Source organism: Pogoniulus pusillus, chromosome 12 (genome assembly GCF_015220805.1).
Source record: "Pogoniulus pusillus isolate bPogPus1 chromosome 12, bPogPus1.pri, whole genome shotgun sequence".
Classification (NCBI taxonomy): domain Eukaryota; kingdom Metazoa; phylum Chordata; class Aves; order Piciformes; family Lybiidae; genus Pogoniulus; species Pogoniulus pusillus.
The window spans coordinates 15,481,965-15,504,349 of NC_087275.1; the positions used below are offsets into that span (position 1 = coordinate 15,481,965).

Consider the following 22,385-nt stretch of genomic DNA (forward strand, 5'->3'; position numbering starts at 1 on the left):
TTGTTTAGCTTTAAACACAGTATTAATGTTGTTCTTCATAAGGCAACTACAGGCACTTTCAGAAGCTGCCAGAGACACCTGCACATCTGTTGACGAGCTACTGTGCTGCTTCTGTTGGTTAAAGAAGTATTCCTTGCCCTTCGAGGAGGAATGAAGGCAATTCCCATCTGAATGTTTGCTCCATTTTGAGGGAAAGCAAATGTGAAGAGACAGGTTTGTTGCCTGAGAGAGAGAGGGAGTGAAGGAGCTGACTAGAGCATACCAAGTGTGAAGGGCAGCTGTACCAAGAGAAATCTGAAAGGAATAGGAAGCCATGAAGCTTAGCCCCCATCTGGGAGAGCTATTTAAGGAGGTGCTTTTGCCCACTCTATAGTTCACTTATTCACCACAGGGCATAGAAAATTAAGCAGCTGTTCCACACCTCTGTGGATAACCACAAAAAACAATCTCTGGAGAAGCTTAAAAAGAAGGACAGATGTGACTTGAGTTGAAAGCAGCACAAAGTTGTGTCTACAAAGCAGCACAGGTGGGAGGTCTGATTTTGCTTTGACAAGTCCATCAGCCATGGCCCATGTCTTCATTTCATATGGGGCATGGAGGCTTACTACTGGACAATTTTGAAAGGCAAATGCTAGACTCTTCAAACACGTTTGGCAAACCACATGCTATCTCATCTTCTGCAAGGAAAATGTCCCCTCAAAATAATGCTGCAGAGAGATGACGGTGGGAGAGAAACTGCTTGTTGATATCAACTGTTGAGACCCTGTGTTATGAAATGTTATCACTCTGCTTTAGAGATCACTATGTTGCATAAATACCAAAGTCCTAGTTCCCTTTTTTTTGCACTTAGGATGCACATTCCAGTGAAAAGCTGTAGGATGAGGACTGAACACTTCAGGTTTCAGTGAAAAAGCACAGGCAAGGAGCAAAGGCAGGGGCCTGCAAGGAGCAAAGGCAGGGGCCTGCAAGGAGCAAAGGCAGGGGCCTGCAAGGAGCAAAGGCAGGGGCCTGCAAGGAGCAAAGGCAGGGGCCTGCAAGGAGCAAAGGCAGGGGCCTGCAAGGAGCAAAGGCAGGGGCCTGCAAGGAGCAAAGGCAGGGGCCTGCAAGGAGCAAAGGCAGGGGCCTGCAAGGAGCAAAGGCAGGGGCCTGCAAGGAGCAAAGGCAGGGGCCTGCAAGGAGCAAAGGCAGGGGCCTGCAAGGAGCAAAGGCAGGGGCCTGCAAGGAGCAAAGGCAGGGAGCTGCATTAGCTTGCGTTAGGTGGGAAATGGCGACATCTTGTGGCCTGCTACGAAAATGCACAAGACGAGCTCGATTTTTCACCACAAAAGCCCGTCTGTGAAAAGCTGAATTAAAATGGGAAAACGTCATGAAAATGTTTAATTTTAACTGCCTTTGGGAGTTTATCCCATATCTTACATGAACTTGCTTTTATCAGTCCCCTCCGAGGGGGACTTTTGTAGGCTTTCCTCTTCATGCTGTTGCATTTCCCTTGAGCATCACACTCCCCAAAGTCAGACTAGGGGTCTGGCTTCACCTTTCCCCACTACACGTTCCCATCACCTGAACAACAGCATTTTTGGTAGATCACTTGAAGAAAATATTATAAGCAGAGCCTGACCAGCATCCAGATATGCTTAAAGGTGGATTGTACCTCCCTGACCCTTTGCAGGCAGACCTGAGTCATCTTGGTCCTGAGCCCAAGCAAAACTGTCTTTCACTGTATCTCTTTTCCTCCAGCTCAGCATCATGCTAATGTGCTCCCACTGCTCCTGGGTTAGCTCCAGTTTGCACAGACTCATCCCAGAAGCCCCTCGTGATTGCAGCAATCAGGTAGATGTGCTGAGAGAAGGCTGACTTCAACACTGGTGAAGTGCATTAATGACCTTTCTCCTACTCCAGCTTCTTATTCCAAGGGCCCCAAACAAAACCACTTCACAGCTGTGAAAACAACTATTTCGACATTTCTGAAACCTTGCTTTGAGGAGAAAACAAAGTATTTTGACATATTCAGACACCATTTGCTTTTAACTGAAAGTCAAAAACTATCTCATCTCTTGAATAGTTTTGATTTTCTAGAAACTACTTTTTTGCCATTCCATTAAATTTTTCCTGTATTTTATATTATTCAAAAAAACCTAAAGCAAGCAGGTACATCCAGTATCCTCTTCCATTTTTCAGTACAGGAGGGTACTTAGAAGCTGGCAAGTAACACTTGACTAAGTAGACAAGTAAGGGAGACATGGTGCAGGAGTTTTCCTGCTATCTCAGTGCAATTCCCAATTTCACTGTCTTACAGAGGTAAGTAATGGCTAACAGCCACCAAGGTCCTGCTCTTTGCAGCCATTTTTGTTTTCCCAGTATGGATGCTTGTCCTAGGCTGGTTCACGGACCAAAACTACTGGCAAACAATTCACATTTGCTAGGGGTTAATTTTCTGCTAGTTCAGTCCTTTGAACAGGGCAGTGTGGTGGGCAGCAACGCCCCTTCTCACCGCAGTGTGCTGTAGGACTGCCTTGTTACATATGACATAATGTCAGTCCCTACCCTCAGGGGTTTTGGATTGTCCTCATGAGTTTTTTATGCGTCTTCTCAGACACACAGGGCTCCTGTGCTCCTGGCTAATCCCAGAGAGGATGAATGCTTATTCCCTCTTCATTCCTTGCCATGCAGATATCCTATAGGCAAATTCGGAGGTAGAGGCACCTCCTGAGCAGCCCAGAAGTGTGGAATTAGTTGTGCGACTCACTGTAGGCACAGTGAGATGATGTGACATGCACTTGGTGAAGACACACGTTTCACAGCCTAAATGCACACAGCCAGCCTGCATTGCTACCGGAGATTACACGTTACAGCTTCCAGAGCTTCCACCTATTATCTGCCCAGTGCACTCAGACTGTAATTCCTCTCACTTCCAGCATGGAAGTTACATGCAGGGAGCACTGGGATTATACCACTACGTTTTAAGCATGAATGCCTCCACCTGGTAATTTCTACATTGAACTCAATACCTTGGTTGCTTCCAGTAAATGCCAACGTGCTGTCACTCAAATCAGATGGGTTTTCTAAGCGACGTGGTGGTGGCTGCGTCAGTTTCTGCCCTTCCTCTATCTCAGGATAGGTGCGCACAGTAAGACACAGTGAAGGTTGAACAAGGGCATCTTTCAGCAAAGCTGAATCCAGATCCTCAGCAGCTTTCTTGTTAATCTCCACAATTTCATCACCAGCTTTCAAGCCTACAACGCAGAAAGGAACAGGTAAGACTTGCATAGTAACGTTTCTGTTACCCACAGACATCAAGGAGCTCAGTGGGTGTTTATGAAGTGCCAGACAATGTTATGTCTAGACACAAAGTAAACATTTATGACTGCAAATGGCACTGAAATTTGATGGACTTTTACAAGATCTGCTGTCAGGGTGATACTTCAGTACCATTCTGAAGAGCATGGGGCTCTGGAAGTCCCTCACAGCATACTAGCAACAAGACAGTCCCCTTTTTCTTCACATCACTGCAAAGTAACAGCAGCTCTACAGAATGCCACATTACACAGCATGCTGCCTCTAAATAAAGGGCAGAGTTGGACTTCTGAGCTGATGCACACAGGACAGGGGAAGGATGGAGCAGAGTAACTGGGATGACTTGAACTCTGCTTTTAACTTGCCATACCAGTGAATGCTTTTATTGGAAGTGGTCACTTACTCATACACCTAGAAGGAAAGAAAATATTTCCCACTCAGCCAGGGCACATGATGTAGGACTTCAGATGGTCTCCTCTCTGTCCCTGTCTGAATCACATCTTAGCATAAAGATCTTCAAAAGGCAAATTTTAGCTCTTGGTAAATTAGCCATGGGTTTTCTTCAATCTGATCTCAGGAGCTATTTATAGCACCAATGCCCAAGGGAAAAGGGGATCTTCAGAAGAAACATCTGACTCCTACTCACTTCGGGGGCTATACAGCGATGCTGGCAGATGATGTGCAGCCCTGCCCTCTGAGGTGCTGCAGGAAGCTTGACCTTCCCCTCAGCCAGTCAGGCCCACTCTCCAACTAACAACAGCAAGCAAGGGCTTAATTCCAAATGATCTTTAGGGTCAGGCAGGCAGTGGCATGCCAGGGCACACCAGTGCTGGCAGCCCTATCATTGAAGCTTCTCCTGCTGCTGCAGCTTTTGTCTCCACTTGAAGCTGACACTGGCAGACCCTCGCAGGCATCCTGCCAGAAGCCAGCCTGATGGGCTTGGCTGGTGGGGATGCATAATCTACAATGGCCACCAACCCACCAACAGGACTGACATGGCATCCCAGTCACAATCCTGGCATTTACAGAGATGAAAGCTTGAATTTACAGGGTCAAAAGAGATGCTTTGTGGAAGTGACCTGCTCTGATGCCACAAAATCCTGTGGCTGGGCAATGAAGCAAAAGACCAGTCTTCCCACCACTAAAGCCCAGATGAAAGACCTGACTTGGTGAGCCTAAGTTGCAAGCAGAGCTCAGATGCCTCCCTCAGGAGAAGATTACCTGCCTGCACTGAAGAAATAAACATGGAAGGGCTGAGGCTAAAGAGCTTCAGAGTTCTTTAGGAATAAACTGAGATCTGTCTAAATGCACGTAATTATGCCCAGAAACTGTAGCATGGCATGCAGGTTTGGTGAGAGAATAAACAGAACTAGATGGAATGGCTACAAAGTAAATAGACTGTAAAATCATATTTGAAACAAGGACAAAACAAGTCAAGCATTTCACATTATTTCATTTATCCTACTTAGTGATGCCATGTCACAATAGTATCACATTAATATGTCTGCAACTATAAACATCATATCAGGGGCTTCATTTACTCTTGGCTTTGAATCATTTGGGATAAAACATCATCTCTGTCTCAGTACAATCAAGCACCTCATATTGCAACAATCAACTAACTAATACAGATCAATAGGAAAAATAAATCAAACATTAGTAGGAGAAAATAACATTTTAATGTTCTAATTGGAGAAAAGATTAAAAATTAAATACTACATCTCATCTGGTTAGACTTACTACAGGAAGTGAGGTCAAAAGCAAACATGCATGTAAATAAACAGAGGAAGCTAAAGTTTTCCCCCTTTGCTTTCTGCTAACTCGTCAGAATATCTTCTCAAGTACTGTTCATACAGAAGTGGCTTTTCACATCAGTTAGGAAGAGCAACATACCAGTGAAGCATGTTTTAGTGTTTCAGCCCCAAAGAAGGCAGCCTATGTTCATGCATTTGTTGAAGTTGTTGTTCAAAAATTAACTAAAAGCAAAACACAGAAGCCCTGCTGAAATCCTCCCACTCTCACCTTCATACTGCCTTTGCTCCTCACAGGAAATCAGAGGGGTTTACTTCCCTATGGGAAACTAGCAGAGAGCTACTCCTAGCCCTTGTTCAGGGCATTTGGCAAAATACCCAATCCTGTCAATCCTATGTGGCTGAAGAAGAGTAAGGAGGGGCAGGAAACAGAAAGATGAGCTTTTCAAGCTACACTGACATACTCAGCAGCCTCCAGAATCACTTCTCTGGTTTTCTTAAGTTAAGGTTAGATGCTATGGCTAAGCGAAACTCCGGGCTCCCGGCCCTCCAACCCTTCCTTGTCCCTGCTTCCTCCTTCCCACTGTCTGTGCCGTCCTGCCCCTCTGCCGTGCCACTTCTGGCACTTGCTTCAATGTAACACAAGCCAACTCCATTTGCTGCTGGGTCAGGCACACATTTCTGCCATGACGATTTTCTGTCAAAATAGTGATCTGAGTTGGACCAGCAGAGTGCCAGAGTCAGCACCAGGCAAAGGGCTACAGCACTTTGGGAAGACCAACACTCACTGCTTCTGGCAGCAGCTCTGTTAGGCCATGTAACCACTTTGCCAAGAGAACTCTGAAGGTGTTTTTGAGAGCTCTGTATACACTGATGAGTTATGAAGAGATGAGTCTTCTCACTTTTCATGCTCCCCATGCTATACTTCAAAATACATTTAGGCTTCAGCTGACCAGCTCCCTGAACAGTCCATCCTATGACTCCATGAGCAGCAGTGCCAGGATACTGGGAAGGGTAATGACTGGGAAAAGCAGCAAGGGCATGGCACAATACCAAAAACACTTTTGAAAGTCTTTTACCTTTCTTGAAAGCTAGGCCTGTCTCTTTGACGCTGTTCACGTACAGGCGGCGAATCCCTTCTTCTTCCACAGATGACAGAGAGAAACCTGGGGAGATATCCAGTGAGATGGTCATAGAGAGCTAACCATTTCCAGCATGTCCTAAACACTGCATGCACTACAGGTAAGGCTGGGCTGTCTCTACTGCAAGCAGTAAGGAATTCCTTCCTTCTCTTTTCCCATAAACCTGTACAAACGCAAGGGGAAAGCTGAAAAACAAAACTGGCTTTAATGAAAACCCTGAACTGAATTTTTGAGTTTACATATAAATTATCTACAGCTTTTAGGATACCACAGCTGCAAAATGCTGGAACAGACTTTCAATTCTCTTGCCACAAAAGGTCACTTCAAGAAGTTTTGCTGTTTGCAGACAAAAGCTGCACAGAGATGTGGTTTGTGACCCAAACTGACAAAAGGCAGGAAATGGAGAGCTATGGCTGACATGACATCCTGAAATCAGACAAGGCACAACAGTGCCTGCTGAAAGAGAATGCCAGCTTTTACTTGTTTTTTTATTTCCTGGACTGGATGAGTTTGTAAAAACCCCTCCTTTCTATTCTCAGCTGTTCCTGGAATGACCTATTTTTTCTAAGTCTCAGCTCAGTGAACATTTTATAGCTGTGTTAGGGACCCATAGACTACCCTTAGCATGGATGAATCTACACAGTAATTTAAACAGTGCAAATAGTACTGTTAATGTTTGGGTTTGGTGATTTTCCTGCCATTTGTGTTTGACACTGTGTAAGATAACAATGTGTAAAGGAAATAGAGTGTGGTTAGTTAAATAGGGTTTATTTATTTATTGTCAAGAGTTATCTAAAGCAGAACATTTGCCTTTCTGAAACTTCATTACTCCCTAAATGAGTGCAGGCAACCATTTGCCCTCTTTTTCCAACTAGAAAAATATTTACAAACCTCTAGGGGGAGATGCTTGTTTGAAATGGAATCAGCCACCAGCCAAGAGGAAGCAGATGTGCTGGGAGCTTGTTCCAACTTTAGGACTACCTTCAAGTTGGTGCTTATGGATGAGAAGTTGTTTTTCCATCAATCATTTACAAAAAAAAAAAAAAGAAAGAAGAAGAAAGAATGCAGTAGGCTAGAGGAGAGAAGCATATGGCCCTTCACGACTTACTGAGTTATTTGGAATCTCTATGTGAGCTCCTCAGCCTGGATAAAATGAAAGCTGTGAAGCTCATTCAACACACCAACTCTCAAAAGCTCAACTAACAAAATCATCAGCTGTGAGAAAGTAGTAGGTATTTGCTATCATCACTGCAAAGCTTATCTGGAAAACCCTTTATCAGAAGCAGAGTGGATCATGTCTAAGACTGTAGCTTGAGTCCATACAAATTATCAGTTATTAATATCATCGCCCCTTTGCAACTGAAATGGTGTTTTTTCAGCCAGCTACCATACAGTTAAAACAAGGCTGAGTTGCATCTTAAGTTCTACTTGAGGCCAGCTGTGAAGAGATTAGCACGTCCAAGCAGTCCCAAGGTCCCATTCTGCTCTACGAGACCTCACCTCTTTCAACCTGTGAGGGCTAAGGGCAGGAGTAGTTGTTTTTTAATTCAGCTTTCATTGAAGAAGAAACCCAGACCAGAACAGCTGTAGGGAGTATTACCAGTGTTCACTAAAAACCAGCTAGCCCTGCCCTTAGCCCTCACATCATGAAGAAGACAGAGGTCTTCTCATAAAGCAGAACAGGACCTGGGGACTGCTTGGACATGCAGAGATGAGAAACGGGCAACTAGCAACAGCCTCACAATGGTCGTGTCACAAACACACTGAGTGCCTCTGCAGACTGGGTATGTGACCACAGCCCGGGTTTTATTTCCACAGCTGTGATGGAGCTGGGTCTGGTGAACAATCTGAGGCAGCATTTCTGTCCTGCTCTGTGCTGCTGCCAATGCTTTCACTGCCATGCAGAGCAGGGAATTCATCCAGATGGGAAATGCCTCAGTCACATGGGGGTGTGAGGGTGTCTACAGATACAGGTATAAATATAAACTTGCAGATACATACATGTTTGCATATATGCATAAAGGTGTGTGTAGCTTCTATATACACAACTATAGTATGAATGCACAGCATCCAACAGGCTGAGTTCTGCAGGTGCTCCACAGGAGCACGTGAACTAGCACTGCATGAGAGAATGGGCAGGAGTGGGTGGAAGCAACAGCAATTGCATAAGCTGGCATCACTGCCAAAAAGATTATTATCAAACTGTGCATGGACTCTGAAGCACAGGTGTGGAGAGACGGGTGGTGACCTGCCAGAGCCTTTCCTTCGCTGCAAAGTTTTGATGACAGGAGGACAAAAGTCTGTGTCTGAGTGCACATAGCCTCGCTGAACCAGCAGAATATCAAAAAAAAACACCTGCAGAAAATTACCTCAGTCCTCTGAGAGAGATTGTCATTCACAGAAATGCCAACATGTTCCCAGTACATACAGAAGCTGCAAGTAAAAAACATTATTGCTGGAGTGCCCTGATTTCTGCCCATACAAATGTTGGTACCAGTGAAAGAGGGATGGATGTATGTGCCCAGCCATCAGCAACAGCATCACACTGACAGAATTAATTTTACCAAGGTCCAACACACTGGAGACACTCCAGGAGTACCTCTTACCAGAGGCATGCTGGTGGGAGCAGAAACACCAAGTGATCTTCCCTTAACAACACTCGCTTTCATCCTCTTTATGTCACCTGAACCCATGATGTGCTCTGGTACAAAGCTGAAGCTGCTCCAGAGGCCTGCTAATGCCTGAAAGGGCAGCTCTGCCCCCTCCCCAGCACCAGGATCTCTTAGCTTGCCCAGACCAGCTTGCAAAGACAGTAAGACGGTAGATAGCTATTCACTTCTTTTATTATCTTTATGCCAGGCTAGTAAGCTGAACTGACCTGACATAAGTGCACCTTTAGTGTAAGTATTTAATCTTCCTATCTTTGATACCATGTCTGTTAAATGGAGATAAGAGCACTAAGTCTACTCTGTCAGGATTAATAAATAGCTGCTTGTGAAGTATCTTGAACATTCAAGGTGATTTACAAGTATTATTATTGCTGTAGCTGGAGTACTAGCGACAGCAACGAGTGATGTTACCAGTGCATTTCATAATCTCATCCATTTTCAAAATGAAGACTTTTCTCATTCTGAAGAAATCAAGGCACAGGAAAACTGGACATATGTTTTTTGAATGGGCAAGAAGGCTGACTCCTGTCTGTTCTCAGCACTTGTTGAAGTGTGAGGGGCTGAGCCTCCAGCACTGCCCAGGTGACTGAGAACCATTCTCAAAGGCAGCCAAGCTCAACACAGAGGCTTACACTGATGCTTAGATGCTTGGAGACTGTGTGGTCATGATTTAGGTTCTTTCCAAAACAAACTCAGTAGCAAGAACCCGTAAGACACCTTGTTAAAAAGAAGCTATGTTAAAACTTGTAAGCTCTGATCTTCGTGTTGCTATAGCTTGTGGATGTGCTGTGCCTTTCTCTCTAGATTGTAAAAGTCCATATTGATGATGCTATTTCTGTACAGAGATCAAAAGAACTAAAAACTCCAATGTATCTAACATGTACAGTAGGAAAGGATCTCTAACCCTCCCCAGCACCAAGACCTCTCCCTATGAAGACAGGCTGAGGGAGCTGGGGTTGTTCAGCCTGGAGAAGAGAAGGCTCCCAGGAGACCTAATAATGACCTTCCAATACCTGAAGGGGACCTACAAGAAGGATGGAGAGAGACTGCATACAAAGGCCTGTAGAGATACAATGAGGGCAAATGGTTTCAAACTAGGGAAGAGTAGATTTAGATTGGATGTTAGGAACAAGTTCTTTACTATGAGGAACACTCGTAGTTGAGGCAAGGCTCCACAGGGCTCTGGGAAACCTGATCTAGTAGAGGATGTCCCTGCTTACTGCAGAGTGGTTGGACTGGATGACCTTTAGAAGTCCCTTCCAACCCAAACCATGCTAAGATTCTGTGATTCTATCAACATTTCTTCACACACATGTATTTCACACACTTGTCACTGTACAAGCACATAGTAGTGTTTCTACAAGCCACATGGAGACTACAAACATTCCAATATCAATTAGAGCCATTTCATCTCAATGAAAACAAGGTTAGCTCTTTTGGGGTGCACTTAGCATTCACTCCCTGCAGGGTCAGAGCCACTTAACAAATACCTCCCGTGTCTCACACAACTGATCTCACTTTGCAAGACATGACAGTGCATTTCATAGTCTTTCCCATCTATCACTTAAACAGAAGGAAAACAAATAAAGAGGAAAACCCACAATACTCCTGACTCTTGCAGTGCTTTCAGGCACAGCATAATTACTGCACCTAGGGCCATTGCTGCACTGGTTAGTATCTCTTTCCTAGGCCTTCAATATTCAAACCGCAGTCAACACCACCACTGCTTTGTAGCAGAACTCAAATGGCCTGCAGCTGTATGACAAGCAGTTTGGGGATTCAGAGTTATTCTAGTCATTAAAACAGAATATGCAGATAAACAGTGAAAAGATGCAGATTGGCTTCCTGCAGGGCAGGTTGCACAAGTAACTTTAAAATACACTACAGAACTGTAATTGTCAGGCTAAAGGGTAAACTCACCAGGCTGGAGGCCTGTGACTTGAAATACTTGAAATCTAAGAAGTATGACCACCCCCCATGCAAACATTAGGGATTTTGTTGAAATTACACAGGGAGGACTTCCCCTGCTTTATGTTTTATGCACACATCTCTATGACGTACCAGATTCTAGCTCCAGGAGTCCATGGGGCATCCTCAAGGGCTGGGTGTGCACTGGGGCCTGGTTCCCTCAAAAATGGTAAGGTGAGACAGGGACCCACCCTGTGTGTCCCAGTAGGAGGGGAAAGAGATCAAGCAGCCTAGCTGCAGAGCTCAAGATGCCTCCCACTCCTAGCCATGCTCCTGACTGCATCCCTGCCATCATGTTTGGTGGAAAGAGTGAAGAGAGGAAAAGCCTTCTAAGCCTCCTGTCAGCAGCAAGCTACAGCAGCAGCCTTCTCGAAGCCCCAGTGCAGGGCCTCCACAAATGCCACGATGTAAGATGTGACAACTGCCAAAGGATCCTGTTTTCCACCAATGCTCAGCTGCACAACCTTTGTCGGTGGTGTTCTGGGAAACTACAAGACCAGGAAAAGATTTGTCCTTTCTGCCATCACAGCTCTCATCACAGACCTGCACATCCTACAGCTTAAGCACCCGGAAAAACGGCATTCAGTGCGTTACAAATAAAACTATCCTGCTTCGGAGCAAGGGAGCAAGCTTTCTGTGTGTGGCAGAGGAATCAGATGTGCTTTTCTATTTGATTTCAACAGGCCTTTCAGGTATACCAGATGAACAGCAAGCAAGAACCTGCTCACAGTAGAATTGACTTGGCGGAAAAATGGAAGCAAATCAATGAGAAACTCACCATAAATATCCAAGGATGCATCACTCTTCTCTATTTGAATGTGCTGCGTAATTTTCTGACAGATTTCTATTTCTTTGTACAGCTGAAGAGAAAACAAGAACCCACAGAAATATGTTACTGTCAGAGGATACATTCAGTGTCAGCACTGTCAATGGATTACTTGTTAAGTTTTCATTGTGGGCAGAAGAACTGGGCTGTGGTTACTACTTATCGAATAGTTTCTCTGTGTGTGAGATGCATTAGCAGTGTCACAAAGATTTACTAGTAGAACACAGTTAAAGAGGAGGCCTCTGTGTGTGTGTGAGATGCATTAGCAGTGTCACAAAGATTTACTAGTAGAACACAGTTAAAGAGGAGGAAGCAGTGTTTTACCACTGTCACTATAAAAAGCAAGGATACATCTATTTTCGCTCAGTCAATACCATTTTGAGTGCACAAGAAACAGAATTTTTACTCTTGCTTTCCTATCTGACAGGTAGCCATCATTTAAAGCTTTTACATTGTTTTGTGTACAGCATTGCAAGAATTCTATTATTCAATGCTATTAAAATAACAAGGAGGGATTTTGTTTATTACAAACACCTCTTAATTGTGAGAAGACTATCAGATTTTATACATAGCTCTTTCTAAGCATGAAGTTTCACTTTTAACGTGTTTATTTGTACCAAGAAAAGTCTTTGAAATGGTCATTAACATCCTTCCTGGGAGACCAGCACATATTCACACCTAGGTGACAACCCAGAAGCCTACACACGCAGGTGCAATTCACTCCGCCTTTCAGGAGCCAAGTGTCCCCTCAGCAGGGCCACACCACTCCACCACAGCTCACACACTTTGGGCTTCTAAATCCCCTACTGGACTCTCTTGTGTGGCTCACTGCTGAACCCAGGCACTGTCCTGAGCCCCAAACAACAGAGCTTTTACTGTTCCACCTGAGGCAGGGATATCCCACTTTTCCACACAAAGTCAGATATTGAGTGACTCTGGGAGTCAGCCCTAACTTATTTCTTCTGTTTTCTGTATCAGGACAGCTTTAACACGCTGTAAACTTCTTGCTCAGGAAAGGTTTGAAGATGTTTTTACCATAGCACGGGCTAGCACTTAAGTAACAAACCATCCTTTTGGGCTTTGGAAAAAATCATACCCATAGGTGAATGAGAGCCCATAGGTAAATATTAATAAAAATCTCAGCTAGGGTTTTTGAAAGATAAGGAAAAAATAAAAAGAGGGAAAATATCAGTATTTTCAGAACTAAACTTGTGTCTTATCCCTGCAGTCATCTAAATTGAGAATGGAAGACCTGAACCACAGAGAACAGCTGTCAAACTCTTGCATGGACACAGGAGCCACTTGCTGCTTGCATCCCAAGGTTCTGTTTCCGAGCAAAAATCTCTGTCAAAAGGGAGGCAAATAACTGGGACACAGGGACTGCAGCGGAGCTGCTTAAACCAGAGAGCCTGTCTGGCAGCAGCCCCGAGGTGCTGCTTTCATTTCTGTGCCTTGTGGATCTGTCATCCAACACCGAAGGCAGGCAGCATATTTGGGTTGTGGTGGCTCTCACTATGAAGCTGCCAGCTGGAGCCATGGGCTCCTGGGGTAAAACCCCTCTGGATCCAGTGTGGAGCCCAGGTCTCTGAACAGAGATATCTGATAACAATACCAGCGTCTCAGGGAGTGCCTGGGGCCAGGACTTCTTCCTGACATTGCCCCTTTGTGCCACTTCAGTCTCTCACAGTGTTTCTTTTAGAAGACTTGGAGTTTTAGTTCTTCCCAACTACATTTCACTTCCCAGTCTTAGTACTCCACTAACACTTTCTTACTGCCCACCCCCCCATATTTATTTTTTTAGGGGGTTGATAGCATTAGTGGCAAGTCTCAGGACTTCTTTTTTCTAAATTATCAGAAGCATCCATAACTTTCAAAGTTCTACTATTTACAAATAAAACAGCCACCAATGCAAAGGCTTTTAACAAGCTTTAGAGCACGTTTGTGTAAATTCACAGAATTAAAGCATGACAGTAACTCTGTTTGGTCTTTTTTTTTAATCTCTCATTTCAAAATTCCTTTGAAGTCTGCTTCTGAGATGAATGATATTAAAAAAAAAAAAAAAAAAAAAGGATCCAACTAAAGCAATTAGGGAAGTGTAGTCTCACACACAGCTCCAGAGCTTTTTAACCTCAATGTTTATGCTCCCATACGGGTTAAAAAAACACACACACACAAAAGACCCCAAAAACAAACAGAAAAAAAGCAACAAAGCAAAACAAAACTCAAGAAAACCAAAAACCAAACAACAACAGAAAAAAGCCAACTACTTGTGTATTTTCCCCTCTTTAAAAATCAGGCAAAGTGATCCAAAGAAGAAGTTCTCAAGATTGTACTTAAAACCACCACCAACAACACAAATAACAGGAAAAGATGACCTTGAGAGAGGCTATGCTTAAATGCATGTTATGGTCACTTTCACACATCTGCTGTGGAAGTTCCTTCTCTGTCTCTTCCACAGAGGCACAGGTGTGCACAAACACAACACTGGACACCAACTCTCTCATCAAGATGAAATGTTTGGAGAGGTTACTTTACGGTAGGCCAATTTGTTATGGTCTGCAAAGCACCGTAATTGCAAGTTAGAAAGCATAACTCTGAATATTATACATGTCAGATAAACACTAATTAACAGTGTCCTACCAAGTGTCATTTAATTTTGCCTAGTAGGTAGCATTACCAGTTCATAGATATCCTCTTCTGGCTTTGGTACATAAAATTGGATCTGGTTTTCAATCAGGAATTTAAGACGCAGGTAGTGAGCAGAATAATCCAGCTGATGTGTCTGAAAGAAACAAAGAAGAGGCTTTAGAACAAAAATGCAATGGCTCACATCACCTATACTTACAGAACACCCTGACACAGGAAGAAAAATTCCCCATCATAAGAGGCCCATGGTCATCTCCTAACCTAAGCAAGAACCTGAGTCTCCTCTTCCCCAGGAATAAGAATTCATGTAACAACTACTGACCAGCATGTCAGGAGCAGTGCTCTTTGGTTCTGCTTACCCAGTTCTGTTCCCTCCCATGCTATTGCACAAATCAGCAAACGCTATTAGAGGAGAACTCAGAGCATACCTGTTATACAGAAGGGATATTTAAAATCGTGAGAAGGGAAATAAATGTTCTGCTAGCAGAGAAAAACATAACAGGAAGGCTTTTTTCTGTCTGTTTTAGGGTATTCAACATATTCATAACTGGGGGGGTAAGTATGATGTGGTCAATTGCAAGCAAGGTTAATATATATATATAAAAAAGTATGTCCTCTAAATTCCAAGCACTGCAGGATGCACTGGCTTTATAAGGGTAAAAAGAAGCCAAGAACTGCATACTGGATTACATCCCAGTAGAAACAGGTCATACCATTTCAGTAATTAGCTGAGGATACAACATTTGGTCTGGGAGACGTTAATGACCTTTTCTCAGCACGATTAATAAGCCTGACTTAAGCAGAGGTTAATACAGTGTGTAATCAAAATGCATTGGAATTATGATAAATGCAAAGGATGTCATTCAGAAGTTGCTTTCAAACTGTTGGCTAAATCTAATGAAAAACTCCAACGTGATTCATAAATACAGCAGGCAAATTCTCCCCAGTGCCACTTTTGAAATCCCATAATTAAATGTTTTTTACCTTGGCCTTTTCATTTTAGACAAGAAAATTCCCAAGGTCTCCTGGGTGGTACCTAAAACAATGGCTTGTCTGAAAACTCATGCAAGAATGTCATTACTGCCTATTTATTATGTTTTTTAAAGCCTTCCTTATCCACTTCAAGCCAAAAAGATGATGATACACCAGGACTCAGCTGACTGATCACACTGTAGAGATGATGAGCAACGTATACCAAGTGACCTCTGGAAAAGATCACACACTGATTCCTCATCAAATACTCAGAAAACAGTGAATGTTCCTCTAAGTCTAGATTAGCCCATGAACAAAGAAGAGCTACCAAGTATGAAGAAAATAACAGAAAGACAAATCTATTGCTGCACTCTACATTAGTGCTACATTCATACATATCCAATCCAAAAACCAAATTATCCTTATAAGAAATTGAGTATCTGAAATGGAATAACCTCCACAATCCAGTCAAATACCTGGTTAATTAAACAAAGAACTTTAAGCCTATCAAGGGCCAAAAGAGGTGAATGTAGGAGATCCTTGCCCTCTCCCCATTTTTCTTTTTTGATAAGCTTTTTGCACACTTTGCTTGTTGTTTACTGACTGCTTTCATTACTTCTCTCTCTCACAGGCAGACACATACAAACATCCCAAAAATTAAAGGGATGCAGAACTGGCTTTAATGGCTCAGAAACCATACAGAGGAGTCCTAGATTAGCTTCTGGCCAGATTAGTTTACTGTCCCTAGACATAAACCAAAGAGCACCTTGCACACCAATTAAACAAAAACACAGACTGCATATCCCACATCCAGAGGGAAAAGTCTGTGGTAAGACTCTCTGTAAGTCCATGAAATGTTTCAGCCATTTGCATCACTTCTATGTGGAAAAAAAACTAAGGAGGTAGGCAACCTGGTAGCTTTCTCCTGCAACCATGATGTATATTCTCATGGTCTCCTCAGGCAAAGTTCTCATACATGTGCTGTGTTTCATGCAACACAAGGTCATGCTGGTCATCCAGACCTATACTGACAAGCTGTATGTCACTACCTAAAGGTCAAGGATTGGAAGAGAGCCCTCGTCCACAGCTGGTTATTTGCGTTGCTTCCAACAATGACTTTGAAAATCCTCCTTTTGTAGAGGAGACCCAAAGGGACACTTTCCAGACTGCCCCAGGCCAGCAGAAATCACAACCTATTGTAGAAGGACATGAAAGTATCCAGTCTGGGGCCTGCAGCTGTTGGGCGTAGGCTAAGAGCTGCCTCAGCTGCAGCAGTGGGGCAGGGAGCCTAAGATGAGCCACCCTGGGCTCCCTGCGGAGCCAGGGCCATCCCACCACTATCAGTTGAGAGCCACTGCCTGCCCTGGGGCAGGGGCAGGGTGCACTCACACCTGCCTGCAACGCACTCTACAGCCTGAACCCTGATAGCATCTTAAAAGAGCAACCTTCCCCGAAGCGAAGGCGGCAGTTTGATCTTCCACCCCAAACATCAATGACAGGGCTTCTGCCTGCTTTGATATGGGCACGGCTTCAGGTGCGGCTATGACCACCAATGCCTCCACTTTCGCACATCTTTGCAGGGACATAGGAGAAAACCCTCTATGCCGGCTGTTTCAGAGAGCAGAAGGAAGCCAAATGCAAGGTGACCAACGCTGCACTGAAGCCCGCACTTTGCCAGAGCACAGCATCAGCTAAAGAGGTCACTAGACAAAAGTCACATGTATATTTAGCCACTGATTTCTTCCAAGAAACACTGTCAGCCAGGATGGATGCCATTTATCCACTACGTTACAATCCCATCCAAGTCAGGTAACAAGAATCATCACCATGAAAGCACAGGGTGTCATCCCCAGTGGCACAGGATGTCAGCTACCCCATGGCTTTGTCTACCTTCAATTTTTACACTGGCTATACTGTTTCAAATAGGGGCATGATTTTCTACTGGAGTGAAAGGAAAAGGTCCTCTTAACGTGGACACAGCCAGTCTGCCTTAAAAGCCATGCCATTAACCCACCGGTTTTTTTGTTGCTGCTCTAGCTGCATCCATATGCAGGAAGGCAAGAGCAGAAAGAGGGCAGCTTTAATTATATTAATATCCGTTTGAGACCACCCATATAACTTTTTTTTTTGCTAAAAGGCATTTTAGCAAATTTAGCAGTCCAAATAAGCTTCTTGGTTTACTTATTTCTCTCCTAATAACTCTGGCTATATCTGGCCTAAATCAAGCATCTAAACCAATTTAAAGCATAACATGACAGCTTAACCAGCATGCTCCTGAAGAATTTACAGCCTGGGGTGTGATCGGATTCAACAGGCTTTCCACGGTGTAGTGAGTCAGTGCACAACTCGTACTACTCATCCATTTTAGTTTCCTTTTCTATTTAAAGCAAGGGACAGACATATTCTTTCAGCTTGGCAGGGGAGAACCTCATTAGTGCTAAAATGACAGCATGATGGAAACACGCTAGCTGTCCCACCCTATTATTCCAGCTTCACATTTGTGTGGCCCAAACTTTTCAGTGCGGTCAACACCGGCTCAAAATCAAAGTAAGCCCCCAGAGCATCAGGTTTAAGTAACTCCTCAGAAACTCTGAGCACAGACCAAACAGACCTAAGGGAAATTTGCTTCTTTCCTCTCACAAAATGTATTTCAAAAATGCAAATAATGAGAAGACAAAGCTTTTAAAAATTATAAAATCATAGAATCATAGAACGGTTTGGGTTGGAAAGGACCTCCAAAGGCCAACCAAGTCTAGTTGAGAGGCATCCCTGCCCATGGCAGGGGGGTTGGAATAGATGATCTCTGAGGTCACTTCCAACCTAAGCCATTCTGTGATTCTAATCCAATCCCCTCTGCAGTCAGCAAGGACATCCTCTATGACATCAAGTTACTTACAGCAATGCTGAGCCTGACCTTGAATATCTCAAGGGATGGGGCTTCAACTATTCCCTGAGCAACCTGTTCCAGTGTTTTTCACCACTCTCATAGTAAAGAACCTCTTCCTAACATCCAATCTAAATCTGATCATCTCTAGTTTGAAGCTACTACCCCTTGTCCTATCACCACAGGCCTTTGTAAGCAGTCTCTCTCCATCCTTCTTGTGGACCCCCTTCAGGTACTGGAAGGCTGCTATTAGGTCTCCTGGGAGCCTCATCTTCTCCAGGCTGAACAACCCCAGCTCCCTCAGCCTGTTATCATAGCAGAGGTGCTTTAACACCCTGGTAATTTTCATGGCCCTTCTCTGGACCCACTCCACCAGCTCTGTGTCCTTCCTGTGTTGAGGGCTCCAGAGCCAGAGGCAGTACTCCAGGTGAGATCTTACCAGAGCAAAGTGGCATAATCACCCCTCTCCACTATGTAGTTTCTATGCTTGATTTCTGATGTTCTTCTCTCCATAGTGGCCCTGCCTAAATCCACATGCAGTCTGTGTGTTTCTACTCAGTTTTTAGACATACCATTATGCACATGTTAGCAATGTGTATACACATGTTCACACTGATCAGCATTATCCATAGGAAACAATTTGATGCATATACACTGACTTTTCCCTACCTTCCAAGTAATGTTAATTAGTTAAATCTTACGAGAAAACTTTGAGAAACTGCTTTAAAATATGCTTTAAACTTTCCTTCCCTCAATCTTAAACCATAAAAGTGTCACAAAGCAGCCTCCAAAACCTGACTTGCTGTATGATAACGAGCAGCAATGTCAGTAAAATAACACATTTTCTGCAATGATATGAGTGCATTTAATGTTCTCCAGCACAACAACCAAGCTCAGTTTGATAGCACAGACAGACTTTACCACATCTAAAAACATGAAGAGGTTTATATGAAATGTAGATCTTGAAATGTTTACTATACCAGAACTTGACTGGTTCTCAGATGGCAGATGGCAAACTGATGTGAAATGATGTGGATCAGATATTAAAGGGGAAAAATGAGCTGAATGCAAGAGACAGAAGAAAGAGATTGATTATTAAATGCTACAGAAAAGAAGATATGCATCAGTGATACCAATCAGACTGAAAATTCTCACAGAAAGGAAAGAAACAGCTAACAGCTCTTCAGAAAACAAACACTCACCCACCTCCCCTGCTGTTCATACCCCACCACCCACAGCAATCACATAGTGAGAGACCAGCAGGCACCTGCTGAAACCAGTGGAGCTACACCAGTTTACTCCATCTAAGGATCTGGCCCACTGAATTAATCACCCTTATGCAAAGGAAAATATAAATCCTTACAAATAATGTATCATCCAGCTCCCCTGTTACGCCTCTCTCAAAAAATGTCATCTTTTCCTAAATACAGTGGAGAACTTTCACAAGCTACAGCACTCTTTAACAGTGCACCTGGCAGACAGATGAGCTGACTGTATAATTATTGCAAACAAATGCTTTTCTCTCACCCTCTCTCTCTCTGGAAGCACGTGTAACATGTTCTAAAAGTCCCTAAAGTTAAGGTCTCAATAGTAATAACTGTTTTATTTAATTTTGTGGTGGTTGTTGCACAAGACTCGCTTTTCAGAACAGCACATGACACCAGTTTGGTCTAGCTTGCAGGCAGCCAGTTAGCAGAAAACATACATTATGCAGCTGCCAGAACTAAAAGCTTGTATTTAATTTGTCAAAGATTTCAACTTCACTGCTGAGATGTAGCTCTTTTTAATGGCCAGATGTCTCTGATACTTCATCTTTAAAAGAAATCCAGGTGGTTTTTCTCCCACTCCCCCAAATGTACATAAAAGCTTTCCTCTCCTGCCACCTACACAAGGTGAGTCTGACTACAGAATACAGATAGCAAACACAGGCACCTTCTCCTGATACTGCTGTTTATTCCATGCCTTCCTCCTCCACACCAGCTGGGGAAGGAAGGAGGAATGAGACCTGGAAACAGGACAATCTGGCACCTGGGAAAGAGTGAGATCACCCCACTTGCCTGGTAGAGGAGGGAATGGACCATGGAAGGGCTTGGGAGAGGTTTGGCCTGGACAGGGTGACTGCACTACCATGCTATGGAACATACAGTGAAAGGAAGCAAGCTGGAAGCCAGGATATTGGAAGGCAAGAGAATGGTCCTGCACACAGCTTAGTCTCCAGTGGGGGGGAAATGGGTGGGTGGGTGAGTGAGCTCGTGAGAGGTGGCAGCAGAGGCAGAGTCAGGGTGTGAAGGCACTTCAGAGGCTCATGCACAGTGGACAGAGTGGAAAAGGCAAGAATTAGTCTGCTTTCTTCTCCCTGCACCATGCCAAATTTAGCTCCAGCTCTAGGAACTCTTCTTGTGTGGTGCTAGCATGAAACTTTCAGGGCTCTGGGTTGCAGACACTTCTGCCTCCTCTCTGGGTCACGCTGGCAGCTGTTACCTTGCAAATCATTTCCAGGACGTCTCGTGTGGTGTCCCCAGGACGGATGACTGTCAGAGCAGGCTGGTTGTTCGGCAGGCAGAACCAAGACGGCGTAAAATACTCGTGAACCCAAATATCACAGTCGGGATTGTGCTGATGGACACTGCTCAGTGCCACTTCTTTTTCCCTCTAAACAGACAAAATCCATTATGGCTCTACCAGCCCTTCATCAGTAGCAAGAGAAAGGAATTTTATATGCTGTATCAAAAAGCCCTCTTACAGAAAAGACATTTTATTCATAAGTCCAGACTGAAGGCTTGTCTAGGCATGAAACTTTCCAGTGTTACCTGAGCAGTATAAAGTGTGCTTTCCCATGCCACCCACACAGCTACACTGCTGCAGTGCACTTTTCCTAGGATTTCACCCTATGGCTGTTGGGAAAGCTAGGAATTCAACAAAAAATAATAGTGATAAAAAATAGACTTTCAATTAAATGCACTGTGTTTCTGGGTAAACTAATCCAAGCCCAACAGAACTGTGGTAGATGATACAATTCCTATACCTAGAAATGTTAAAATAGCACATCTTAGCACTTAATTTGAACTTCCAGTCTTTTATACATCTGAGCTGTGTTCCAAGCTTTAAATCCCCAGGCAGTGATGGAGCTGCAGAATCCATGTTTGCTCCAAGTGGGCTCACACAGCAAATGCCATATTCACTACACCAAGAATGTGTCTCTTAGCACTGTCTTAATGCTGTTTCATAGCTAACTTTCTCTGGGGAAAGAGAAGGCAGCTGTAATTATGGCTGCAGATGCAAAAGCTCACAGATGCACATGAGCACAAACAGAGAAAGTCCTCTGCTTCATAGTTGTGCCAACTCTCAATTATGAAAATCCCACGTTGCTGCCACAAGGAGACATCTTCCAGAACCAGTAGCCTCCAGATTCTCCTGTGGGCAGGCATTTCCCTGGCATGCAGTGCTAACACCCCTCTGGGTCTGGCACCCCCAGATGCCAGAACACAGTGAACCCTTTTTGATCACAGGCAGTCAGCTCAAACCCTCCCAGAGGGGCTGCAACCTCTCCTCCCCCAGAGGCTCCACATACCCTCTTGCATCCCAGAGTCAATGCTGCATTTAGCCTGGCTGCAAATAGGGGGTGAAGGAGAGCTGGTGTTTTACCTTGCCATCCGGGACTGTATCATCAAAGATTCCTTCGAGAGACTTCTTTACTGAATCAGCTCCTTCACCAAATACCTGAGGAGAAACAGAGTGACTCTGCACCGCCTGCAGCACACACTAAGGAGAGAACTAACACCTAGCAAGCAAGTCAAACTGAAAACTATAAACATTCATCTCAAACACAGACAAAGAAAATATCAGCTTGTTAAAAGGGAAGATGGGGTGAAAGACAAGCTGGTGATGCTGTACCATGCTGAACAATTAGAAGCCAATTCTGCTTAGTGGTCTGTTACTGACTTAGTAGAGCTGGACAAATTTTATCTTCTTTTGTGCTGCTTCCACACCTGTAAGCTGCGGGAAATGAACACTTCTCTGCCTCTCCTAAAGCTGAGAAATCAGAAGAAGGGCTTGACTTCTGGCTGCTTTTGTAATAGAGCAGATTTCAAAAAGTACCTAGCAAACATTTCAGTACTACAAGTTAGTGTAACCCCTCTCTAACTAAGAGTCTCAGCATGTGCCAGAGAGCCAAAACAGCAGGAATCTGTGCAGAAGGAACGACAGAGTGAGAATTGAGATTATTTACAGTAT

At 44.0% G+C, this 22,385-nt stretch overlaps 1 protein-coding gene across 2 annotated transcripts in view; it reads right to left on the reverse strand.

Annotated features, from left to right (window-relative positions):
- TIAM1 (TIAM Rac1 associated GEF 1) overlaps positions 1–22,385 on the reverse strand; it is an 86,919-nt gene that overhangs the window by 35,293 nt on the left and 29,241 nt on the right. For both annotated transcript variants that reach the window (XM_064152398.1, XM_064152397.1), the window contains exons 7-12: positions 21,798–21,872; positions 20,634–20,804; positions 14,328–14,432; positions 11,603–11,684; positions 6,125–6,211; positions 3,009–3,233 (exon numbers count right to left, since the gene is read on the reverse strand). In XM_064152398.1, the coding sequence (XP_064008468.1) occupies positions 3,009–3,233; positions 6,125–6,211; positions 11,603–11,684; positions 14,328–14,432; positions 20,634–20,804; positions 21,798–21,872 (745 nt within the window). The remainder of the gene's footprint in view (positions 1–3,008; positions 3,234–6,124; positions 6,212–11,602; positions 11,685–14,327; positions 14,433–20,633; positions 20,805–21,797; positions 21,873–22,385) is intronic.